The 26,822-nt window shown below is 36.7% G+C and overlaps 1 protein-coding gene across 3 annotated transcripts in view; it reads right to left on the bottom strand.

Annotated features, from left to right (window-relative positions):
- Nucleotides 1-26,822, bottom strand: part of CSMD3 (CUB and Sushi multiple domains 3) — a 1,475,959-nt gene that overhangs the window by 527,405 nt on the left and 921,732 nt on the right. For all 3 annotated transcript variants that reach the window (XM_055546406.1, XM_055546407.1, XM_055546408.1), the window contains 3 exons: nt 10,568-10,750; nt 6,571-6,897; nt 2,102-2,296 (listed from right to left, as the gene is read on the bottom strand). In XM_055546406.1, coding sequence (XP_055402381.1) covers nt 2,102-2,296; nt 6,571-6,897; nt 10,568-10,750 — 705 coding nt within the window. The remainder of the gene's footprint in view (nt 1-2,101; nt 2,297-6,570; nt 6,898-10,567; nt 10,751-26,822) is intronic.

The raw sequence follows: 26,822 nt of genomic DNA, 5'->3' as shown, positions 1-26,822 counted from the left end.
TGCTCTCTCACATAAAGTAGCAATTCATTAAATGATCTGTTGATGTCAACCTCATTATTTTTACCGCTCCATGCATCCAGGCACCAAACAGCTCCTAAACCAATACCTAAGTTAGCCAAGCGAGGACTCAGTGAGATCCAATTATCTGGAGGTGGTCTCTATGTTTGTCCACTGAGACTGTAAATAACTCCATGCTGGGAGGGGCTCAAGTCATGTCACTTCTAAACTGAAGTGGCTTCCTGTTGCCACAGGATAATTTTTAATCTCCTTAGTGCTGTTACAAAATATTACATTCTTCAGCGGCCTCTGAATTCATCAAGCCCCATCCCTCTATCTTCCACTCCAGTCATACTGAACCAATGCTATGCCTTCTTCCTAAAACAAACTTTTATCTCCTACTTTTCCCTCAAATACTAATGCAGACTTTCCTGACTGATTTCCCAAGTCTAGGCTGGGCACTAGGTTAAAAGAATGATGAGCTCTGGGCAAAGCATTATGGAAAAACTTGAATGTTACTCCTTTTATTTTAGTCCTGCATTGTGCAGATTCATTATGCATTTTAAACATAATAGCATAGTCATAGCCATTGTCAGGGTAACCCCTATGAAGTCCATAATATTTGAGGTTTGGAAAAGAACAGTGAAGTCATCGAGTTTGGCCCTCTGATGTTAATATGAAGTGATTAGAAAAGGAGGGAGGTGCTAATTGAAGGTGCTAAGGGGAAAACTTAATTGCACGGTCTGGATTATTTCATCATGAGACATTATGAAAATGCTCAATTCAATGAAACTCAATATTTATAGGTAATAGCTAAATTATTCAATTAAATTGGTTATACTTTTAGAAAGTATGTGTTAAACATTCCCAATTTATTAGCTAGAAATTGAGAAAACAAAGGTCCAATGTCAGTCTGGGCACAGCTAAGAAAAATAATTGGGAAAGCAAAGAAAATAAGAAACCACTCAAAATTGCCACCTAAAATCACTAAATGGTTATCTATTGAAAGGTGCTTAATAATTCTAGTTCATCTATGTCTTATTAAAAGTTCTTTCATATATATTTTTTATAAAATGGTTATGTAACCTTAGAGTAGGAGAAAAATGTAATTCAAAATGTTAATTCCTACTGTGTCAATTCTAACTAAAACCCAGCCTACATTCACTCTTAGAGATTCTATATTAAAACACTACATACTTGATATATAATAGTATCCTTAAGATAATCATCTTTCCCTTTTACCAAGATGATTTGTGAATTTATGTGAGTATATATATTCAAAGATATATCGATACTCACAAACATTGCACATATATATATGTGCCATATATACATAATACATATTTTGTCTTGAACATTCTTGACTACATTATATTACATTCAAATCAAAATTGAAAAAAAAAGTTCAGTAAACTATTCCTATAAAATTATACATTTTAAATAACAGGTGCTTTAGCATAAACTTATTCATTGTAATTAATAATAATACATTTTTGAAAATAAATTTATATCATGAATAGTTAAAATACCAAAAAAAAATGACTGGAAACAATAAAGTTTACTCAGCTATAATTATGAAATATATTGAAGGTAATCTGCATGTGCAACTAATATTTACTATTTATTAGTGTATATCTTTTAATAAGTACTTCTTTTAAAAGGAGTTTCTAATATCATGTATGAAAAGAGTTGCCAGTCCAGGTTCGATGCACGATACTGGATGCTTGGGGCTAGTGCACTGGGACGACCCAGAGGGATGGTATGGGGAGGGAGGAGGGAGGAGGGTGCAGGATGGGGAACACATGTATACCTGTGGTGGATTCATTTTGATATTTGGCAAAACTAATACAATTATGTAAAGTTTAAAAAATAAAATAAAATTAAAAAAATAAATAAAAGGAGTTTCTAAAATATTTCTAAAAGTTAAAATAATAAAGATAAAATAATAAATATTAAATGTGTAATTTACATACTGTATGTCTAAAGAAAAATACTAAATGATATTTTAAGATTACAACAGTCCTGGCAGAACAATGCTTTCCTGTTATGGTTTCTAGTGCATTGTGACGATGGAATTGTATTTTTCACTGAGCATTGTGCTTACCTCCACATCTTGGAATTGGGCCACTCCACATCACTTTTCCATCCATTAGTATACATGTAATTGTTTCTGTTCCCTGGGTTTTAATAAATCCTTCTTCACAAATAACTGAAATCGAACTTCCTAATTGAAAATTGTCCCCAAATCTCCTTGCATTGATTGGTATTCCAGGATCAGGACACTCATTATGTCCAAATGCTTGAGAACAGCAAAAAAGAGAAAAACATACAAACTAGTAGTATGAAACAGAACCTTGAGTATCTGGGTGATAAAAACTGATTTTTAGAAAGGTTATGTTCATTACTAGAAAAGCCCTTATTTATTAAAAAAAACAAAATATAGAGACTCTCCTCTGACCATACCTGTTTCTCTCTGATGTGTAATAGATATATTGGTGTTAAAATAAGAACTGCATGATAAAATTACAATATTTCAAAGTAGAATTGTTTCTGCTTATTTCTTGAAATCATTAGCTTTATCTAAGTAAAATTTCCAGTTTAAGTTGAACAAAATTCCAATTAATGTGAATACAGAACAGATTGACTACATGTCCTTGAAAAGTTCTGCTGTGATTCATTGTTTGGAATAAAGAGATAGTCTCATTGTGAGAATTAACATGAAATGTTTCAATCTAGTATGAAAGTCTTTCAATTTTTCAATAATTTTCCATATATCATTTATTCTCTGCCATCTAGGAAAAGGGAAGAGAGCTAATTCTTTTGCAATCACTATTTTCTAGGCACTGTGATAGAAGCTGTAGATATTATACATTATCACATCACTTAACATGTAGAATAACCTGATAGCCATTTACTCTAAACAGTAATGTGAAATTCAGAAAAAGTATTAATAGTTTGCCTCAGATCATTAAGATACTATTGAAATGTATCCCCTGGTCTGGCTTTAAATTTTTTCTCTACAACATATTCTGTCTTGGATCATTTATCTCATGTCTCTCAAACGAATGCAAGTTTCTTGGTTCAGGGTCACTATCTTATTTAACTTTGTATCATCCAGGATGTGTACTTAGCCTCATCCCAGCAAGTAGCAGAATTGTAACGACAATGTGTTTACTTAAATTTTTCATAGATTATACGTTACATGAGCCCTATAAATTTGCATTGTAAGTGTTTAAATGAGTATAATATAAATGGAAGAATATTTAAAGTAGCAAAGTCTAAATATGTAAAATCTATTTCATGAGGCAAATACAATTTAATATATTCATGCTGCATGAGTACATGCAATTATTTCAATTTTTCACTAAATCATCACTGATATTGTTCATAAGTTATATAATTGTATTATCCATCTCCTCATTTTTAAGTTAAACAGTACAAAATAATATTAAGTGAAAGTGAAAGTAAAGTAGCTCAGTCGTGTCTGAGTCTTTGTGACCCCCATGGACTGTAGCCTACCAGGCTCCTCTGTCCATGCGATTCTCCAGGCAAGGATATTGGAGTGGGTTGCCATTTCCTTCTCCAGGGATCTTCCCAACCCAGGGATCGAACCAGGGTCTCCCACATTGCAGGCAGACGCTTTACCGTCTGAGACACCAGGGAAGCCCTTTCACTTTCACTTTCAATACAAAATAATATTAAGTACATTCTAAAATGTAAAACATTTATTTTGCATGTACACTTATTTCTAATTTCTTTCTGTTGTGCTTTTTAAAAGCATAATTTTGATTAAGTCTGGTTGCTCCTGCAGTAGGAAGCATGGGAGTAAGAATTTGAATACAATGGGACAATGGGTTAATTCATTTACTAGAAAAACAGAACAAGGAACAAAATAAATATTTCCATAATATCTTCAAGGTACCATAAATAATAAAGTTAGAAATATTATGCATTTAAGGAAATTCCCTGGCAGTCCAGTGCTTAGGACTTGACAGTACCCAGAGTTCATTTTAAAGTTGGAACTACGGTCCCTGTTTAGCCAAAAAAAAAAAAAAAAAACCAAGATATATGCATTTACAACAACATAAAAAATGTAAATAGAAAAATGCATATATTGTTTATATTTATATATATATATGAAACATTTTAAAAGGGACTTACAGATAAAGCAACTAATTTATAGAGAGGGGCTATATAACACATCACGGCTAAATTAACTTGAACAATGTGCAATTACACATTGACAACTTTTGAGTGCCAGTATTCACTAACAGTGTCATCTTGAAAAGACAATAATCACATTTAGTTAGTAATTGACAAAGCTCAGCACTGAATGCGCTGGGGCAAGGGTTTGGGGGAGGAGGGTGGAATTTTTTTCAAAGAGCAGGAAATTAAATTCTATTATAATGTGACACAAATATTAACTCATCAAGTTGGTCTGTCAGTATCTGATGGAGTATGGTACTTTTGCCCATAAACAATAAAAATCACTGACATTCTATAGCTTCAGGTAATATATGTGGAAATAGAAGTTTCAGTATGTACATTTGTTAACATACTAAGGTATTTTCTTTATATGATTCTTTTTCTATATTTATACCATGTTATTTTCAGAAAATAATATTCATCCTTTTGAAACACAAAAAATGTAGATGACAGAAAGACAATAGCTAAATAACCTCAAAGAATTAAAACTAGAACAATAAAAGGAGCACAGTAATACAACAAGAATTTTCAAGGGAATAGCTCAGAAGGCAACTAAACAATAACTGCTAATGTTTATTGAGCTTTTATTAGGTATATATAATGAATTGTTTACATGCATTATTTTACTCTGATTAAATAAAATTCATATTTATGGCATGATAAATATTTAAACATAGATTTTGTTTTCCTCCACCTTCTTGGGCCTCTTTCCTCCTATTCAGTGTATATTGTGCATCTCCATTGACGAGACCTCCTTAGGAGATATTGCTGCTGCTGCTGCTAAGTTGCTTCAGTTGTGTCCGACTCTGTGCGACCCCATAGACGGCAGCCCACCAGGCTCCCCAGTCCCTGGGATTCTCCAGGCAAGAACACTGGAGTGGGTTGCCATTTCCTTCTCCAATGCATGAAAGTGAAAGTGAAAGTGAAGTCTCTCAGTCGTGACTGACTCTTAATGACCCCATGGACTGCAGCCTACCAGGCTCCTCCATCCCTGGGATTCTCCAGGCAAGAACACTGGAGTGGGTTGCCATTTCCTTCTCCAATGTAAGAAAGTGAAAAGTCAAAGTGAAGTCACTCAGTCGTGTTCGACTCTTCATGACCCCACGGACTGCAGCCTACCAGGCTCCTCCATCCATGGGATTTGCCAGGCAAGAGTACTGGAGTGGGTTGCCATTGCCTTCTCGGCCTTAGGAGATAACATTCCTTCTTAATCTCATAAGGGATCACCACTTGCTTTGTATATTGTCTCAAAAAATTGCTTAACTTTGCTTTGACCTCTAACAGTGGAACAGTCCTCAGAGCTTTCTGAAAGACTGTCTCCCGGGTTATAATCCACAGGTTGTCTTCAAAATTTTTTTTAGTTTCTTTCTTAGATTATTTATATTAGCCAATACATTAGCTTATTCTATTAAATCTAAACCACTGATTATTTTTTTTTATTGACAACTCCTTACAAAAACTCATTATAACTTTATTGATGGGAATGCTGAGGCTCTGTTGTTAAACCTAAAAATGTATTACAGCAAAGCCAAGATTTGAAGTTCCATAGACTGATTTTGGCACCCCACTCCAGTACTCTTGCCTGGAAAATCCCATGGATGGAGGAGCCTGGTGGGCTGCAGTCCATGGGGTCGCTAGAGTCAGACACGACTGAGCGACTTCATTTTCACTTCTCACTTTCATGCACTGGAGAAGGAAATGGCAACCCACTCCAGTGTTCTTGCCTGGAGAATCCCAGGGACGGGGGGGGGGGGGGGAGGGGGGGAGCCTGGTGGGCTACCGTCTATGGGGTCGCACAGAGTCAGACACGACTGAAGCAACTTAGCAGCAGCAGCAGCAGACTGATTTTAGAGCTGATCTTAATCACTAAGGTACCATCCACACAGTGGCTTTGCTAAGTCAATTTAGTAATCCACTGCCCCAAAATTAGTAATTTCCTTCTCTGTGGTACTTTGATAGTCTAGTGAATTTTATCTTTGGAATTATAACTCTGTTGTCATTATTTGTTTAAAATTCTCTACTGATTTATGAGTATCCTGAAGGAAGCTATGTTTGCATACCAAAATAGGGAAATATGTATAGTAGATGTCAGATCATGCTTATATGATTTCATGAAATGAGTTAGTATATTGGCTGATATAAAATTATACTTGAAATATATGTCCTTAATATCATGCCTCCTAAAAGGAGAAATGACACAGTGAGTTAAAATATGGTTAGAAACAAGGACTAAAAGACCACCCCAATAGAAATTATATATACAATGTGTTCAAATTTCCTTATCTGAGGAACAAGAGGGCTGTTTTGTATGATTTCCTTTCTAGTTCTAATTTATAGAAATATGTTATACAGAAAAATTAAACTTACTGTTGTAAGTGATGTTAAAGCCACGTCCTGACATTGAGTGGTCAGCTTGAAATTCCAACCGTAGTATATGACTATTACTAGTAAGATGAGAAGGCACTTCAGCCCCAGTAAAGGTTCCAAGAATTGGGGAGTCTGGAGAGTCCCCGTCTTTAACAGCAAGGAAGTCAAACTGGGATTCCAGATCAAAGTCATTGAAAGAAAGGTGTATTCGACTTCCTGGATCAGAGATTATTGTCCAGATGCAATTTAAATTATTTCCATACCCTTCTGGATAATCAGGAGAAAGGACTGTTCCCATTGGTGCAGTAAAATTAGAGAGGCAAGGAACTGTTAAAATAGGAAAATCATAAAATATAATAAATGTTCAAAAGTAATACAGTATCTAAATTTGCCATTGCTAATAATTACAATAATCAATTAGTTTGAAAAAAAATATTAAACAATGTAATGTCTTATAAAACAGAAAAAAAAATTGTTACTGTTTGCGCATTATTAGGGAAGGCAACTAGTACCTTGAATTACTGTATGTTAAATATCCACAAAATCATAACTGGAGTAATAACAATTTATTTTGACATTTATCATGTCCATGTTAGAGTATGGTGCAAAGTTTTAGTTTCTGTACTTCAAAAAATATTGGAGAAGAATATAGACATTTCCATAGAAAGCTCACAAAATGATTGAAAACAAACAAACAAAAATAATATGTAGGTACTAACATTACCAAGATGATACAACCTGAAGAAAACTTGGAGTAAGGGTAATAACTAGGTGAACTTGATTCCTATCATGGGCATGGTATGCTCCGATAGCTTCTAACACGGATAAGGAGATGAATTAATACACGATAGTGGCTAACATTGGAAAGACAACTAAATAATAATTTTCATATCATAGTAAGGCTAGTCTTTATTTCCCTGCAGATTTTTTTTTTTTAAACTTTAAAAAAATCTGATTTAAAGGTTCACACAGAAAAGTTAGAAAGCAGAGGAAGGATAAGAAAAAATGATCTATCACACAGAGGAAATCATAGTTTAATAAAGTATTATATTTTTCCAGTGTTTCTTCTTACATATTTTTAAACAAAATTGAATTTATATGATTTTGTACCATACTTGATTGACAAAGGATATGAACTTTGGCCCTCAGAATATTTTGCTAAATTCTTGTATATAAAAGTTGTATTATCCTATGCTTAAATATAACAAAAATGTATTAGATAGTGCAACACCCCTACAAGCATGAATACTGTTATTATCTGACCTTTTTATTTAATAAGAAGAATGATATCACAGTGTTTTAATTAGCACTGCTTTGCCTTCTAGTGAAGTTGAAGATTCTATCAGCGTGATCGAAAGCTTAGTAGTATTTCAAAAGACTTTACTTCAAGATCTTTAAATCTAGGTATTCTTCCAAGAAGATAATCTTTGTCTAATATTGCAAAACCTATTAATGTAGTGTATTACATCAAAAATGGAAATATTTTAAATCATTTTAGTAGATGCTAATATTGTGTTTAATAGACTAATTTTAAATAATGCTGACTAGATCAAACTTTAAGAAAATCTAGAGAACACTTTACACAATTTTAAAAAGACTTAACCCCTGAATTCTGATATGTGATAAATATGTAACAAGTAATAATTTCCTTTTTTAACCAACAATAGCTAATTTCAAAATGCAATTGAAAGATAGTTTATGAAGAAAAATAAAGTTATAAAGTACAGGACTATAAAAGGTAAGGATTAGAAATAGTCCTTACAAAAATATGAATAACTCATACAAAGAAAATTATAAACTTGTTGAGAACAGGAAATTTTACAAGGAAAAAAGAGGTGCCATGGATGCCATGTTCCTGAATGAGAAAACATTATATTAAATGTATAAATTATATAGAAATTGTTTTTAAATTTCAATCAAAATCCTAACATAATCTCTTTAGAAACTTGATCTAATATGTTGGCACACAACTTGGCAAAAAATAGCAAGGCAAGAATAGATGTGAGAATTTTTATAAGCAAAGTAGCTAATATGTAATTACCATAAAATTAGCATGACATTTATAGATATATAACACTAGATCAAAAGAAGTTACATAAGAAATGCATTTGATATAATTAAGTGTTTAAAGTATTGTATCGTGTGTGTGCTCACTCAGTTGTGTCCGACTCTTTGCGACTCCATGACCAGGTTCCTCTGTCCATGGGATTTCCCAGACAAGAATACTAGAATAGGTTGCCATTTGCTTTTCCAGAGGATCCTTCTGTCCCAGGGATTGAACCCATGTCTCTTGCACCTCCTACATTAGCAGGGGGATTCTTTACCTGGGAAGCCTAAAGTATTGTGTAGGCATCTACTTAATCTGATAAAGGGAGATTAGCATGGTAGATTTGGTCAGTCTTCCCTCATATACTTATAGCTTCCCTTGTAGTTCAGTCGGTAAAGAATCCGCCTGCAATGCAGGAGACCCAGGTTCAATTCCTGGATCGGGGAAATCCCATGGAGAAGGAACTAGCAACCCACTCCAGTATTCTTGCCTGGAGAATCCCATGAAGAGGGGAGCCTGGCAGGTTACAGTTCATGGGGTCACAAGAATCAGACAGGACTTAGCAACTAAACACCACCACCCTCAGATGCAGATCATTAAATCAGAGATTAGGAAACTAAGGTCTGTGGGCCAAATCTAGCCTGAATTCTACCTTTTCAAATGAAATTTTATTTGACTGTAATCCTGTTCTTTCATTTTCCTATTGTCCATGAATGCATTTCCTGCTACACTGACAGAGTTTAGTTGCAAAAGGGACCCACATAACTTATAAAAGCAAAAGTGTTGAAGAGTTCTTATATGTTCTTTAGACATTTATTAGAAATTTATTTATTAGAAATTTATTTATCGCCTTTAAAAAATGCAATATAAATTTCTACATAATATTTTTCAAATATTAGGAAATATTTGGCTTCTATTCACTTAAAAAGTTCTCAGTACATGTTTAAAGATGCTAAAGAATTTTAAAATGTTAAATAATCAACATTTCCAATAAAGGAAAACATGTTATTTGCAGCACAAATTAAAATTTAGATAAAATGCAGGTGTTGAAAAGTGCTAAATTTTTTAATGTCAGTTATATTTTGAAGTAAGGTTTGTGCTAATGCCCTTGTAGGGAATAAAGGATTTCACAAATTAAAAGCATTAACATTACAAGAGTTGGATACAGATAAAAGACAAGAAAAATTTAAAATCATTTTAAAACAAGAAAATTATTTTTACTTTCATGATTATGAGTTTATATGTTACCATTTGTATTGAAAACTAAAATCCAAGTTTTCAATTATTGCAATCACACCTGGTAAGCTGTATTTGTTGGTAATGAAGACAGATCTTAATTTAACCTAAAAGTACATCAACAGATAAAACAAATTATATTTTTGCTTCAGCTAAATTGAAATGCTTCAATGTATTTGAAGAAATACATTATTTTAATCCAAGCATATTATAGGCTATAAACATTAATGAATTTTATTCTGTGCAATATAAATAAATGACACTTAACCATGCATTAGTGTGAGCATCTACAAGCAAAAATAAGTTAATGCATTATACATAGAATATAACCTTTAAATATTTTTAAGTGTTCCTGATTGCAAATAAGCATGTACTATCTCATTAAAAATAAATGAGTCTATTAGAATTAGCTCAGATGTATAATTTCCATAAGAAGTATGCTATCTATAAAGTATAAAATGCCACCAATAAAGTGTTATGAGAACATATGGAAAATATACTTTGCAATTACCAAATGAACTATGTTAACTTTATTTAAATCTGCAAGGAAATTTATAGTTTGGCATAAGCACACTTGTTACAGAGAGTACCAAAAAGTGCTACTCGTTCAAAAATAATTACACGGTTCCAGTTCTTTGCAATTAATTACAAAAGCAATTATATGCAAGGACAGGGTAACATATGCTATCTGGAAGCAAAGCATTTGGTACTCACAGATACAGATGGGTATGTTTGCAGACCATTGGTTATTCTCTTGACAAACAATGGATTTCTCTCCAATTAATTCAAATCCAAACTGGCATTCGAACCTTAAAACATCACGGTTAGAGAATCCATCACCTTCCCTAATTCCATATAAGGGTGTACCAGGATCACCACAACTTTCTTTTTCAATTTCTGTAACAATAGATGATATGTCAGATTTCAAGGGTTTCAGATATACGATATCCATATAGTCAATTTAGAGACATATATTCTCTATAGTCAGGATATTTCAGAGCAAAAGATGAAAATGTTCTCCCAGTCTTAATCTTCTTTTGCTATGGTTATGATGTAATTATCTTTAGGGAACACTTAGTATTTTTCTCTCACTTTGAAGACAGGGAATCAAAGGTCTTCAGAGCTTATGTGGTTGTTCCTAACAGAACAATTATAAACAATATCCAGATTTTCTATCTATGCTATATACATATAGTACACATATTTACATACATATGTGTTTTCCCCAAATTTCAAAAACTTTCCTTATTTTTGTAACCTGTACATGGTACAGGAAATTGTTTGATTGAAACTAGAACACAGGGTAACAGCCTCTGCCTCTGTGCTCCTAGAACAGCCAGTGAGTTCCTTCCACACATTATCTGCCACTCTCCCTAGTACTTGTTGGTTGAATTACCTTCCCCAACTAGACCCCTTGAAAAGCTCCTTAGAGTAGAGGTCAATTTAGTATTGCTGATTACCCTGATACATTTCTCAACAAATGTTTTTTGGGTGAATTCAATTGAAGGAGTTTGAAAGAAAAAAATTACCTTCAGAGCACATCAAAACACGCTTTCAACATGTTCTAAGTTCAGTTCAGTTCAGTAGCTCAGTCATGTCCGATTCTTTGTGACCCCATGAACCGCAGCACGCCAGGCCTCTCTGTCCATCACCAACTCCCGGAGTCCACCCAAACCTATGTCCATCAAGTCGGTGATGCCATCCAACCATCTCATCCTCTGTCGTCCCCTTCCCCTCCTGCCTTCAATCTTTCCCAGTATCAGGGTCTTTTCAAATGAGTCAGCTCTTCGCATGAGGTGGCCAAAGTATTGGAGTTTCACCTTCAACGTCAGTCCTTTAAATGAACACCCAGGACTGATCTCCTTTAGGATGGACTGGTTGGATTTCCTTGCAGTCCAAGGGACTCTCAAGAGTCATCTCCAACACCATGGTTCAAAAGCATCAATTCTTCGGCACTCAGCTTTCTTTATAGTCCAACTCTCACATCCATACATGACCACTGGAAAAGCCATAGCCTTGACTAGACGGACCTTTGTTGGCAAACTAATGCTTTTTAATATACTGTCTAGGTTGCTCATAACTTTCCTTCCAAGGAGTAAGCGTCTTTCAATTTCATGGCTGCAATCACCATCTGCAGTGATTTTGGAGCCCCAAAAAATAAAGTCTGACACTGTTTCCACTGTTTCCCCATTTATTTCCCATGAAGTCATGGCACCAGATGCCATGATCTTAGTTTTCTGAATGTTGAGCTTTAAGCCAATTTTTTCTTTTTTTTTTAATTTTTTTAAAATTTTATTTTATTTAACTTTACAATATTGTATTGGTTTTGCCATATATCAAAATGAGTCTGCCACGGGTATACATGTGTTCCCCATCCTGAACCCTCCTCCCTCCTCCCTCCCCATACCATCCCTCTGGGTCGTCCCAGTGCACCAGCCCCAAGCATCCAGTATCGTGCATCGAACCTGGACTGGCAACTCGTTTCATATATGATATTATACGTATTTCAATGCCATTCTCCCAAATCATCCCACCCTCTCCCTCTCCCACAGAGTCCAAAAGACTGTGCTATACATCAGTGTCTTTTTTGCTGTCTCATATACAGGGTTATCGTTACCATCTTTCTAAATTCCATATATATGCGTTAGTATACTGTATTGGTGTTTTTCTTTCTGGCTTATTTCACTCTGTATAATATTCTCCAGTTTCATCCACCTCATTAGAACTGATTCAAATGTATTCCTTGTAATGGCTGAGTAATACTCCATTGTGTATATGTACCACAGCTTTCTTATCCATTCATCTGCTGATGGACATCTAGGTTGCTTCCATGTCCTGGCTATTATAAACAGTGCTGCGATGAACACTGAGGTACACATGTCTCTTTCAATTCTGGTTTCCTCAGTATGTATGCCCAGGAGTGGGATTGCTGGATCATAAGGCAGTTCTTTTTCACTCTCCTCTTTCACTTTCATCAAGAGGCTCTTTAGTTCTTCTTCACTTTCTGCCATAAGGGTGATGTCATCTGCATATCTGAGGTTATTGATATTTCTCCCCACATCAGTGTCTTTTCATGTGCTCAAGGAAACTTAAGATATCTGGGACCTTCATTGTGGAGTTACGAGGCCAATTGTATAGGTTATTGTGGTGATTGTTTTGGGTTTTAGTTACATGAGGTAACATTAACATAGCCATCCTCAAACAACACCCAGAAATTAACAATTAAAAAAAAACAAAACTTTGAGATAAAGTTATGATCTCTCTTGACACTCCAATGATCACACACTCCTGGTTCTTTGTAATCAACCAGTACCAATTTATCATGCACCTTTCCAGTTCTTTCCCCATGCTTTTACAATTATACACACACACACACACATATAAAATACATATTATTATAAGCATCCATATTCTCATAAATATAAAAATTCTCTTCACAAAATCTATGCAGTGTTGCTTTGTGTAAATATTATAACTTATACTGCAGTACACTCTCAGCATATTCTATAACATGTTGCTTTTTAATCAAACAATAATTTTGGAGATATTTTTGAATGCCCTTGTATCCTTAGCAGAAAACATAGATAGTTATTTCGATTTCTTTAACACACTGGATTTGATTTGATATTTATTTCTTTCTGTGTCATAGTGACATTGGTCCTTTGGTCTAAATTTTTTGTTGTGCTGTTTCTATATAGACTTCATATCGAAGAAAGATTAGCAATTTTCCAGCATTCATTAGTCTTTTAGGCTAGGTTGTATAACAAGAAAATGATACCTGAGTGTTAGAATTTGCCAAAAAAAATAAGCTGAGTGAGTCTGGCATAATTTTGAGGTAGATATCTGACCAGTGTTTCAATATCTTCTAAGGTTATTTCCCTATTAAAAAACATTGGGGAGGATTTAACAACATAAAATCACACACACACACACACACACACACACACACACACATGTTAGAGAAGTGAAATTTTCCAAAATTTCCAAGTTGATAGTTTAGCAGGGATAGAATTGTGTTATATAATCTTTAAATATATCTTTATAAAGATAAATCATTAATTTTCTTACTCCTAATGCAAGTTATTTGTGATTAGTCTTCCAGTTTTCATTTCTTCATATTTACAAAACATTGGCGATTTACTAGTCTACTCAAACTTCAACTCTTTTGCATTATTTTGTTATTCTTTCTCCACCTTCTTAAGCTTAAGTTTTAGGATTTGTTTCTATATTAGTTTATTTTCAGCCTCTCTTGTTTCCTTAAAAATATTCTTTTTAGTCTATAAATTTTCTTCAGAGTACTGTTTTTGTATTTAGAGCTTTTGTTGCTGTTGTTCACTTCTAAATAGTTTATAGTTTTCATCTTTATTCCCTCTTTGTATCATAAATAGTTTCAAAGTGCTTTTAAATTTATGGGCCTAGGCTATCATTTTGTTGCTGATTTCTAGTGTTATTGCTTTAATAACCAGTATAAGTAGATCCAGGTCTCACAGTGGATAAATCAGTAAAATATATTCAATTCAATTTGATATATTTGTCAAATTGAAATAATTTATGTCGTTAATTATCTTTTGTCTACCCTCTCCAACAATTTTTTAAATAACTGTTAAAATTCCAAATAAAGTATGAATTTTCCAGGTTTATTTATAGTTCAATCAAGCTCACTTACATAGTTCACATCACATTGAGTCATTCAATTTATTCAGCAAATATCTGAGGACCTATGATGTGCTAGATTCTCTTCTAGGTACTATATGGGATAGATAAATGAATAAACAGATAATAATTCCTGCTTCTTAATAGTGTATATTCCACTGGAAGTTCACAAATAATAATACACAAAAGTTTTATTTTAGAAGGTGATATGTGCTATGGTGGTGGTGCACTTTTATTTATATTTAAAATATGTTGCAATTTCTTGAATATTTAATGATTTATTACCATTTATCGTTTCATAACCTATTATTTTTTTTCATGAACATGATTTCCCCCTTTATTTTTATGAGGATATCTAGTACAGTCGTTTCAATTAAAAAAATGTTTTTTATCTGTTTCTTTGGGTATAAGCAAAAGTCTGCTTCAAGTGTAGCAGACTAAAGTTTCTTCTGAAGCAGTATATTTGACAATGTATTTGATGAATAATAGTGACTGCAGCCATGAAATTAAAATATGCTTACTCCTTGGAAGAAAAGTTATGACCAAACTAGATGGCATATTCAAAAGCAGACACATTACTTTGCCAACAACGGTCCGTCTAGTCAAGGCTATGGTTTTTCCAGTGGTCATGTATGGATGGGAGAGTTGGACTGTGAAGAAGGCTGAGCACCGAAGAATTGATGCTTTTGAACTGTGGTGTTGGAGAAGACTCTTGAGAGTCCCTTGGACTTTGAGGAGATCCAACCAGTCCATTCTGAAGGAGATCATTCCTGGTGTTTCTTTGGAAGGAATGATGCTAAAACTGAAACTCCAGTACTTTGGCCACCTAATGCGAAGAGTTGACTCATTGGAAAAAACTCTGATGCTGGGAGGGATTGGGGGCAGAAGGAGAAGGGGACGGCAGAAGATGAGATGGCTGGATGGCATCACCGAGTCAATGGACGTGAGTTTGAGTGAACTCCGGGAGTTGGTGATGGACAGGGAGGCCTGACGTGCTGCGATTAATGGGGTCGCAAAGAGTCGGACACGACTGAGCGACTAAACTGAACTGAATGTTGTCAAGCCTACGATGACAAGTGCAGGGGGCGATTATTTGAAGGGAAGAACAAAACTGGTGATTTTGAATGAGTAGTCAAATAACTGATTTTATTGGCTTGCTTCTGTAAACTTCAAGCTTATTTCTTCTATTGTCAGAATCATGTCACATTTCTAGGTATAAATTATCTCCTCTGGTAATCCACAGTGCAGTCCACTTTTATGCTTCACTCTGAGTTGGGGATCCCTCCCTCTTGATAATGACATTTGACTCCATTTTATATCTGGGTATTTTGCTCTGGAGCCAAAATATTTTCTTCTGTAGCAATTACTCAGTTTCTCAAGATTATCAGTGGCCTCTCCTCTGGAAGTTTCTGGTCCCAATGAATGATGGCTTCTTAGGCAGAAAGTGTAACAACAGCAGCCCATAGAGGCACTGGTTTATGAAATTCTCGGCTTGTCTCTGTATTTTATATATATATATTTATTTATATGCTTATTTATATTTATGGTTCTCAGAAATCTCCAATAGCCTTATAATAACTGAAATGTTCTCTTCTTAAGCACCAGATTTTTGGGTTTTTTAAAAAATATGTTTTCTATCATCTTTGGGCTAGCAATGAGAATAGGTGCTTACTCTACTATACTATTTTGAAACTATTTTTTTATTTGCTCCTTTAAAACAATATTCTTTAAATCAATAATATACTTTCTTTTTTTAATTTTATTTTATTTTTAAACTTTACATAATTGTATTAGTTTTGCCAAATATCAAAATGAATCCACCACAGGTATACATGTGTTCCCCATCCTGAACCCTCCTCCCTCCTCCCTCCCCATACCATCCCTCTGGGTCGTCCCAGTGCACCAGCCCCAAGCATCCAGTATCATGCATCGAACCTGGACTGGCAATATACTTTCAAATGAAGATATAATATTGAAGTTGCAATATTCTCTTAGACTGAGAAACAACATACAATAAGAAAAAAAAACATATACCCCCTGATAGCTCAGTTGGTAAAGAATCTGCCTGAAATGCAGGAGACCCTGTTTCAATTCCTGGGTCAGGAAGATCCACTGGAGAAGGGATAGGCTACCCACTCTAGTATTCTGGCCTCGAGAATTCCATGGACTGTATAGTCCATGGGGTCCCAAAGAGTTGGACACAACTGAGCGACTTTCACTTTCTTTCACTTATTTTATATCATTGCCTTTGAAATTATTTTCTATCGAGGCAAGACTAATATCTGAATAAATAATTCATATACAACAGATGAGTGTTATAATGGAGTTTTGCACAAAAATCAGTTATTAATAATAGTAACTACCATTTATTTTACAAAGAAATTATACTGATGTTATTAAAAAATCTTTTTAAAATATTAATCCTCATAACAATATATAATGGAACTATTATCATCTCTATTTACTGATAAAAAAAAAATCAGAGAAGTTAAGTAATGCTCAGAGAAATAATGCTGCAGACTGAATATTTTTGTCTACCCCTAACTTCATATAGTGAAACATAATCCCCAGTGTGATGATATTTTGAGGTGGAGTCTTTGGAAGGTGATAAGGTCATGAGGGTGGAGACTTCATAAATAGCATTTCTGCCCTTATAAAAGAAAGAATTCACAAAGGTCCCTTACCTATCTAGCCATGTGAGGACACAGGAAAAAATCAGCCATCTGTGAACCAGGAAATGGGCGCTTATCAAACACTGAATTTCCCAGCATCTTGATCTTGGACTTAGTTTTCATACTTGTTTATAAGCCACCCAGTCTGTAGTATTTTTTGTTATAACAGTAAAAACAGATAAGATATAGATATTAACTTGCCCAATTTCACAAGATCAATAGCAGAGTTTAGGTCTGTCTGAGTCTATAGCTATAATCCCCAAGCTATTGCAAAGAAAATTTCATTCATTAATTACCCATTTATGAAACATTTTTTTTAGTTTCTAATATGTATCAAAAATAAGACTAGGCACTAGGAATATAAAGACAAATAAGATGTAGCTTATGTCCTTAAATGAGGGCAAAAGGAGGTACAGCAAAGGCCCCTTGAATTGGAGGTTGACAAATAGATAGAAGTTTCACAGCAGAGGTGAGCCTGAAACTCTTAGAGCTATTTTACTATGTGAACTGGGGAAGAATAAGGAAGGAAAGGTTTCCTAGGTGGAAAAAGAAGAGAAATATTAGAAAAGATAAAGTCTTTTCTCTTTCTTTAGATGGGGTGACTTGGTGTTAGGAGCCTGTCTGAGTTCTTTCAAGATATTATAAAAGAATGTTGTTGTTTAGTTGCCATGTCATGCCCGACACTTTTGCTACCCCATGGACTGTAGCCTGCCATGTTCCTCTGTCCATGGGATTCTCCAGGCAAGAAAACTGGAGTGGGTTGCCATGGTTTGTAAACAACAGAAATTTGTTTCTCATAGTTCTGAAAGTTGAGAAGTCCAAGATCAATGTGTCAGTAGATTCGGTATCTGGACAGGGCTCATTTTCCAGATTCACCAATATCTTCTTGCTGTGTCCTCACATGGTAGAAAGGGCTAGGGAGCTCCTAGGGTACTAATTCCATTTATTAGGCACCCACTCTCATCACTTAGTCACCTCCTAAAGGCCCATAAACAGATATCATCCATCACATTGGGGATTAGGTTTCAACACGTAAATTTTATAAGCATAAATATTCATCCTATAGCAGAGACAGTGATAGTGGCAACAAGAGTTGAGGAGATAGTGAGGTCAAGTAAGTGATAATGGGGCTAGAGGCCAAACAAGTAGAAGCAAGGCCAAGGAAGCAGCCAGTAAAGTTGTAAGATCAGGTGCATATGAGGGGACTGTGCAAATCATGAATGTATTGAGGATAAGGATAGCTAGACTTCTCACTATCCAGAAGGGGATGTAGAAAATTGGAAGGCTACAAAGGATTCTGAGTGGCTGAACTAAAACTGGAGAAACTGATGTTAATTCATGTTTAAAATATAGATGTACACAGATAGAGATGAGTGTGCCTGTATTATATCAAACATCACACATATGCACATATATGCATGCACAGATCTTGTCTAGCCCCATCCACTAAGATTCCTAATAACAATAAGTACTTATAGCAACAAGGACATGATTGCTCACATCCTAGTGTCTGAATACCATTCTTTACTAAAGGGAATCAGGAAACTGTTTCCAGCAGTGGTCAAGGAAACATCAAGGACAAAACTGGAACACCTTGTATAAAAAAAAAAATGTTTAAAGAATGATGGGGACATATTGAAAAGACATGCAGGCCAGCCTGAAGGAACTACACTGGCCATTCTAGGGCAGCTTAATCAGTTGTGTCAGCCCCCTACAAGTTTGAGGCATGGAACAACCATTGGTATAGTCACCTTTATTTTGTTTATTGCAGCAAAATTGTAGTAGCTCCAGGATCCAGATTTGATCCCACAAAATTGCCAGAAACTTGGTCTTCCTCAACAGCTTCTCTAAGGTGCTACAGTGCCACTTGTAACTGTGGACAATTTAACGTCTGAGAGATGAACTTTGACTACCAAGAAAAAATATGGGAAGGAGAACAGAAGAAATATTGCTCATCTGTCTTCTCCCAAAACAGGTGGTTTGAAACCACAGCTGGTTCATGAGGCCCACATGGCCAATACACTGTGTTTTTCTTGAGGCTGTGGCTATTCAGTAACTTACTATTTTATATTTGATCCCCCTACTTCCCTGTTATATCTCTTTTTTCCCTTCATTTCTATTGTCTTGGAATTGTACTCTGCCCTCCCCACATAAAGTTTTAGTCTATAAGCTTCATCCAGCCTTTGTTTTCTAGGGACTCAAAACTAAGATGGGGCTTCCCAGATGGTGCTAGCAGTAAAGAACCAATCTGCCAATGCAGGAGACATAAGAAAAGTGAATTCAATCCCTGGATTGGGAAGATCCCCTGGAGGAGGGTATGGCAACCTACTCAAGTATCCTTGCCTGGAGAATCCCATGGACAGAGGAACCTGGTGGACTACCATCCATAGAATTGCACAAAATCAAACACTACTGAAGTGACATTGCACACATGTATGCAAAGCTTTAATAAGTAACTTAAAACTGGCAAACAGTCAGTAAAGAAAGTAAGGGATTAGGCTATCTAAAGGTCCCAGGAAATAAGATTATTAGTTCCCATTATTGAGAGATTATAATTTGACAGCTGCTGCTGCTGCTGCTAAGTCGCTTCAGTCGTGTCCAACTCTGTGCGACCCCACAGACAGCAGCCCACCAGGCTCCCCTGTCCCTGGGATTCTCCAGGGACACTGGAGTGGGTTGCCATTTCCTTCTCCAATGCAGGAAAGTGAAAAGTGAAAGTGAAGTTGCTCAGTTCTGTCCGACTTTACAGACTCCATGGGTTGCAGCCTACCAGGCTCCTCCGTCCATGGGAGTTTCCAGGCAAGAGTACTGGAGTGGGGTGCCATTGCCTTCTCCATAATTTGAGAGGAGATTTGCTAAATACTTATCTGCTTTAACTCATGTATAACTTATTATAACATTGAGAGGAAGATCCTATTTAGTCTACCTTAATGGGTGAAAAAATGAGGTTCTGAGAAGCTGACCAAGGTCAGATGCGTAGAAGTAGTTCAAGTCAAGTAAGTTTCCACTCAACATCTGCCTGACTCCAATGACCATATGCTGCCATTGTTCAATACTGCTTGAGAGAAAGGATGGAGAGAATACTGTTAGCCAGGCACTGGAATAACTAAGGAAAGAAAATTGCTTCCAGGACTGGAACAGGAAAAAAAAAGTAGCAACATTAATTTTAAGAGAGGTTCTTGTCTTGAATATTTCAACACACCAAATCACCTTTATGGCACCAGGGTAATTTTTAAACTATCCATATCTCTTCAAATTATGTACTATGGGAGTCCTCATGTTTTAAACTTTTCCTGTCTCTTCCTTTTGGTCTGCAACCATTTTCCTACTAACTACTTAAGTGTCAGGCATGTCAGAATATTTTCACATCAACATGTGCTTAGGCAAGATGTCTTAGCCAGGACAGAAGAAACATCCCAGTAACACCTGGGGAAATTCCTATGCATCTTTTAAGGTCTAACTATACCTCTTTCTGGTCATAGCAAACACCCTCTTCCAACAACACAAGAGAAGACTCTACACATGGACATCACCAGATGGTCAACACTGAAATCAGATTGATTACATTTTTTGCAGCCAAAGATGGAGAAGCTCTATACAGTCAGCAAAAACAAGACAAGGAGCTGACTGTGGCTCAGATCATTAACTCCTTATTGCCAAATTCAGACTTAAATGAAGAAAGTAGAGAAAACCACTAGAACATTCAGGTATGACCTACATCAAATCCCTTATGATTATACAGTGGAAGTGAGAAATAGACTTAAGGGCCTAGATCTGATAGATAGAGTGCCTGATGAACTATGGACTGAGGTTCGTACATTGTACAGGAGACAGGTATCAAGACCATCCCCAAGGAAAAGAAATGCAGTAAAGCAAAATGGCTGTCTGGGGAGGCCTTACAAATAGCTGTGGAAAGAAGAGAAGTGAAAAGCAAAGGAGAAAAGGAAAGATATAAGCATCTGAATGTAGGGTTCCAAAGAATAGCAAGAAGAGATAAGAAAGCCTTCCTCAGCAATCAGTGCAAAGAGATAGAGGAAAACAACAGAATGGGAAAGATTAGAGATCTCTTCAAGAAAATTAGAGATACCAAGGGAACATTTCATGCAAAGATGGGCTCGATAAAGGACAGAAATGGTATGGACCTAACAGAAGCAGAAGATATTAAGAAGAGGTGGCAAGCATGCACAGAAGTGTACAAAAAAGATCTTCACGACCCAGATAATCACGACGGTGTGATCACTGACCTAGAGCCAGACATCCTGGAATGTGAAGTTAAGTGGGCTTTATAAAGCTAGTGTAGGTGAGGGAATTCCAGTTGAGCTATTTCAAATCCTGAAAGATGATGGTGTGAAAGTTTTGCACTCAATATGCCAGGAAATTTGGAAAAGTCAGCAGTGGCCACAGGACTGGAAAAGGTCAGTTTTCATTCCAATCCCAAAGAAAGGCAATGCCAAAGAATGCTCAAACTACCACACAATTGCACTCATCTCACATGCTAGTAAAGTAATGCTCAAAATTCTCCAAGCCAGGCTTCAGCAATATGTGAACCGTGAACTTCCTGATGTTCAAGCTGGTTTTAGAAAAGGCAGAGGAACCAGAGATCAAATTGCCAATATCCGCTGGATCATGGAAAAAGCAAGAGAGTTCCAGAAAAACATCTATTTCTGCTTTATTGACTATGCCAAAGCCTTTGACTGTGTGGATCACAATAAACTGTGGGAAATTCTGAAAGAGATGGGAATACCAGACCACCTGACCTGCCTCTTGAGAAACCTATATGCAGGTCAGGAAGCAATAGTTAGAACTGGCCATGGAACAACAGACTGGTTCCAAATAGGAAAAGGAGTACGTCAAGGCTGTATATTGTCACCCTGCTTATTTAACTTATATGCAGAGTACATCATGAGAAACGCTAGACTGGAAGAAACACAAGTTGGAATCAAGATTGCTGGGAGAAATATCAATAACCTCAGATGTGCAGATAACACCACCCTTATGGCAGAAAGTGAAGAGGAACTAAAAAGCCTCTTGATGAAGGTGAAACAGGAGAGTGAAAAAGTTGGCTTAAAACTCAACATTCAAAAAACGAAGATCATGGCAACTGGTCCCATCACTTCATGGGAAATAGATGGGGAAACAGTGGAAACAGTGTCAGACTTTATTTTTGGGGGCTCCAAAATCACTGAAGATGGTGACTGCAGCCACGAAATTAAAAGACGCTTACTCCTTGGAAGGAAAGTTATGACCAACTTAGATAGCATATTCAAAAGCAGAGACATTACTTTGCCAACAAAGGTCCATCTAGTCAAGGCTATGGTTTTTCCAGTAGTCATGTATGGATGTGAGAGTTGGACTGTGAAGAAAGCTGAGCGCCAAAGAATTGATGCTTTTGAACTACAGTGTTGGAGAAGATGCCTGAGAGTCCCTTGGACTGCAAGGAGATCCAACCAGTCCATTCTGAAGGAGATCAGCCCTGGGATTTCTTTGGAAGGAATGATGCTAAAGCTGAAGCTCCAGTACTTTGGCCACCTCATGCAAAGAGTTGACTCATTGGAAAAGGCTCTGATGCCGAGAGGGGTTGGGGGCAGGAGGAGAAGGGGATGACAGAGGATGAGGTGGTTGGTTGCCATCACTGTCTAGATTGATGTGAGTCTGAGTGAACTCCAGGAGTCGGTGATGGACAGGAAGGCCTGGCGTGCTGCAATTCATGGGGTCGCAAAGAGTCAGACAGGACTGAGCGACTGAACTGAACTGAACTGAACTGATACCTCTTTCATCTCTTTCAGAATCTTCCACAGTTTATTGTGATCCATGCAGTCAAAGGTGTTGGCATAATCAGTAAAGCAGAAACAAAAGGTTTTCTGGAACTCTCTTGCTTTTTTGATGATGATGATGATGCTTTTTTGATGATGTTGGCAACTTGATCTCTGGTTCCTCTGCCTTTTCTAAAACCAGCTTGAACATCAGGAAGTTCACAGTACACGTATTGATGAAGCCTGGCTTGGAGAATTTTGAGCATCACTTTACTAGCGTGTGAGATGAGTGCAATTGTGTGGTAGTTTGAGCATAATTTGGCATTGCCTTTCTTTGGGATTGGAGTGAAAACTGACCTTTTCCAGTCCTGTGGCCACTGCTGAGTTTTCCAAATTTGGTGCCATATTGACTGCAGTACTTTCAGAGCATCATCTTTCAGGATTTGGAATAGCTCAACTGGAATTCCATCACCTTCACTAGCTTTGTTCGTAGTGATGCTTTCTAAGGCCCACTGGACTTCACATTCCAGGGTGTCTGGCTCTTTTTAGAAAAGGCTGAGGAACCAGAGATCAAATTGCCAACATCCTCTGGATCATTGAAAAATCATGAGAATTCCAGAAAAACATCTATGTCTGCTTTGTTGACTACACCAAAGCCTTTGACTGTGTGTATTACAATAAACTGTGGAAAATTCTTCAAGAGATGGGAATACCAGACATCCTGACCTGCCTCTTGATAAACCTGTATGCAGGACAGAATGCAACTGTTAGAACTGGACATGGAACAATAGACTGGTTCCAAAAAGGAAAAGGAGTATATCAAGGCTGTATATTGTCATCCTGCTTATTTAACTTATACGCAGAGTACATCATGAGAAACACTGGACTGGAAGAAGCACAAGCTGGAATCAAGATTGCCAGGAGAAATAACGGTGACCTCAGATATGCAGATGATACCTCCCTTATGGCAGAAAGTTAACATGACCTAAAAAGCTTCTTGATGAAAGTGAAAGAGGAGGGTGAAAATGTTGGCTTAAAGCTCAACATTCAGAAAACGAAGATCATGGCATCCGGTCCCATCACTTCATGGGAAATAGATGGGGAAACAGTGTCAGACTTTATTTTGGGGGGGCACCAAAATCACTGCAGATGGTGATTGGAGCCATGAATTAAAGGACACTTACTCCTTGGAAGGAAAGTTATAACCAACCTAGATAGCGTATTAAAAATCAGAGACATTACTTTGCCAACAAAGGTCCATCTTTTCAAAGCTATGGTTTTCCCAGTAGTCATGTATACATGTGAGCGTTGGACTGTGAAGAAAGCTGAGCACTGAAGAATTGATGCTTTTGAACTGTGGTATCGGAGAAGACTCTTGAGAGTACCATGGACTGCAAGAAGGTCCAACCAGTCCATTCTAAAGGAGATCAGTCCTGGGTGTTCATTGGAAGGACTGAAATTCCAGTATGTTGTCTCCTTCATGTGAAGGGTTGACTCACTGGAAAAAACTCTGATTCTGGGAGGGATTGGGGGCAGAAGGAGAAGGGGACACAGAGGATGAGATAGCTGGATGGCATCACAGACATAATGGACATGAGTTTGAGTGAACTCCAGGAATTGGTGATGGACAGGGAGGCCTGGCATGCTGCAATTCATGGGGTCGCAAAGAGTTGGATATGACTGAGTGATGGAACTGAATTAATGCCTCTTTCATAAAGATTGACCTGAGTTTGTATCTCTAGTCACTTGCTCCTGTCTTTGCAGTTCTATAGGCCAACATCCACTGGATCATAGAAAAAGCTAGAGAATTCCAGAAAACAAAACAAAGCAAAAACATCTATTTCTGCTTCATTGACTATGTTAAAGCTGTTGATTCTGTGGATCACAAAAACTGTAGAGAATTTTTAAATGGATGGGAATACCAGAGCACCTTACCTGCCTCCTGAGAAACCTGTATTCAGGTCAAGAAGCAACAGTTAGAACCAGACATGGAACAACAGACTACTTCAATATTGTGAACGGAGTATGTCAAGGCTGTATATTGTCACCCTGCTTATTTAATTTTTATGCAGAGTACATCATGTGAAGTGCCAGGCTGGATGAAGCACAAGTTCAAATCAAAATTGCCAGAGAATGCACATATGCACACCACACCAGCCTTATGGCAGAAAGTGAAGATGAACTAAAGAGCCTATTGATGAACATGAAAGAGGACAGTGAAAAAACTGGCTTAAAACTCACATTCAACAAATGAAGATCATGGCATCAGGTCCCATCACTTCATGGCAAACAAATGGGGAAACAATGGGAACAGTGAAAGACTTTATTTTCTTGGGCTCCAAAATCATTGTAGATGGTTACTGCAGTCATGAAATTAAAAGATGCTTGCCCCTTGGAAGAAGCTCCTTGATAACATATTGAAAAGCAGAGCCATTACTTTGCCAACAAATGTCCATATAGTCCAAGCTATGGTTTTTCCAGTAGTCATGTATGGATGTGGGAGTTGGACGTAAAGAAGGCTGAGCACTGAAGAACTGATGCTTTTGAAGTGTGGTGTTGGAGAAGACTCTTGAGAGTCCCCTGGACAGCAAGGAGATCAAACCAGTCAATCCTAAAGCTAATCAGCCCTGATAATTTATTAGAAGGACTGATGCTGAAGCTGAGGCTCCAATACTTTGGCCACCTGATGTGCAGAGCTGACTCATTACAAAAGACCCTGATGTTGGGAAAGATTGAAGGCAGGAGAAGAAGGGGACAACAGAAGACGAGATGGTTGGATGGCATCACTGACACAATGGACATGATTTTCAGCAAGCTCTGGGTGATGGTGAAGGACAGGGAAGTCTGGCATGCTACAGTCCATGGGGTCGCAAAGAGTTGGACATGACTGAGAGACTGAACAACAACAGGCCTTAGGGATACTTACATCAATCCATGTATTTTACTATAATTATTTACTCATTGGTCTCTTCCCATGATATTTTATTCATAACTTTGCATTTCAAGTGTCTGTATACATAGTGATGACAAACATTCATAATTCATTTATGTATTAGGCAAAGTTCTAAGCATTTGTTACATTTAACCTTGACACGACCCTATGCAGACCCAATGAAGTAAGTAACTTGCCTAGAGTCACACACATTTTAAATAGTAAACCTATGATTTGAACCCAGATGGTATGGTTCCACGATATGAATTCTTAAGCATTATGCTTTTTCTCGAGACTAAAGGTCAAGAATGGTTGTGGAATATATAAAGAAAGAAGGAAGTTAATTAAAAATTAGTATATAAAAGTATGTGGTCCTATCAGTAAACCATATAAGCAATTATAGATTCTCATAATTATAGTGACCTATACTACAGGAAGTCACAGAATGACATATTACTGTTGTGACTTTGGAATAATTTAAATAGTTGTCTTATAATTATAGGAAATTTGTGCTGAATATTTTGTTTACCTCTCAAGAACCATTCTTTACCCTTTCTTCCCTGAGTCTTGCCTCTGTAGGGTGGGATTAAAGGCTGACCCACATGGACCCAAGACAGATAGGCTCCTATACCACTCGACTTTCTGTGTGTGTAATAAGCGGTCAGACCACTGGCATGAGAAAGGATGAGAAGGTTGGGCAATAGGGGTATTTTCTCTCATCTTATCTGCCTAATCACCATGGGATAACTCTGTTACTATACTGAAAACCACACTTTCGTCATGCTGCCCTCTCCCCACAGTGATCTTCAGCGTTATGATTATCATTCTGAAAGGTGATAATAACTCCCCATTGTCATTAGCCATGGATACTGTATAACCTCTTGGTTTTAAGCTTGACCCACACATAGCCAGTGAGAAAGTGTCATTTGTTACCTGCACTGTCCCTGATTTACAGAATA

Source organism: Bubalus kerabau, chromosome 14 (genome assembly GCF_029407905.1).
Source record: "Bubalus kerabau isolate K-KA32 ecotype Philippines breed swamp buffalo chromosome 14, PCC_UOA_SB_1v2, whole genome shotgun sequence".
Taxonomy (NCBI): Eukaryota; Metazoa; Chordata; class Mammalia; order Artiodactyla; family Bovidae; genus Bubalus; species Bubalus kerabau.
Note: the sequence above shows the minus strand (reverse complement) of the source record. Positions and strands in the feature narration are given on the sequence as shown.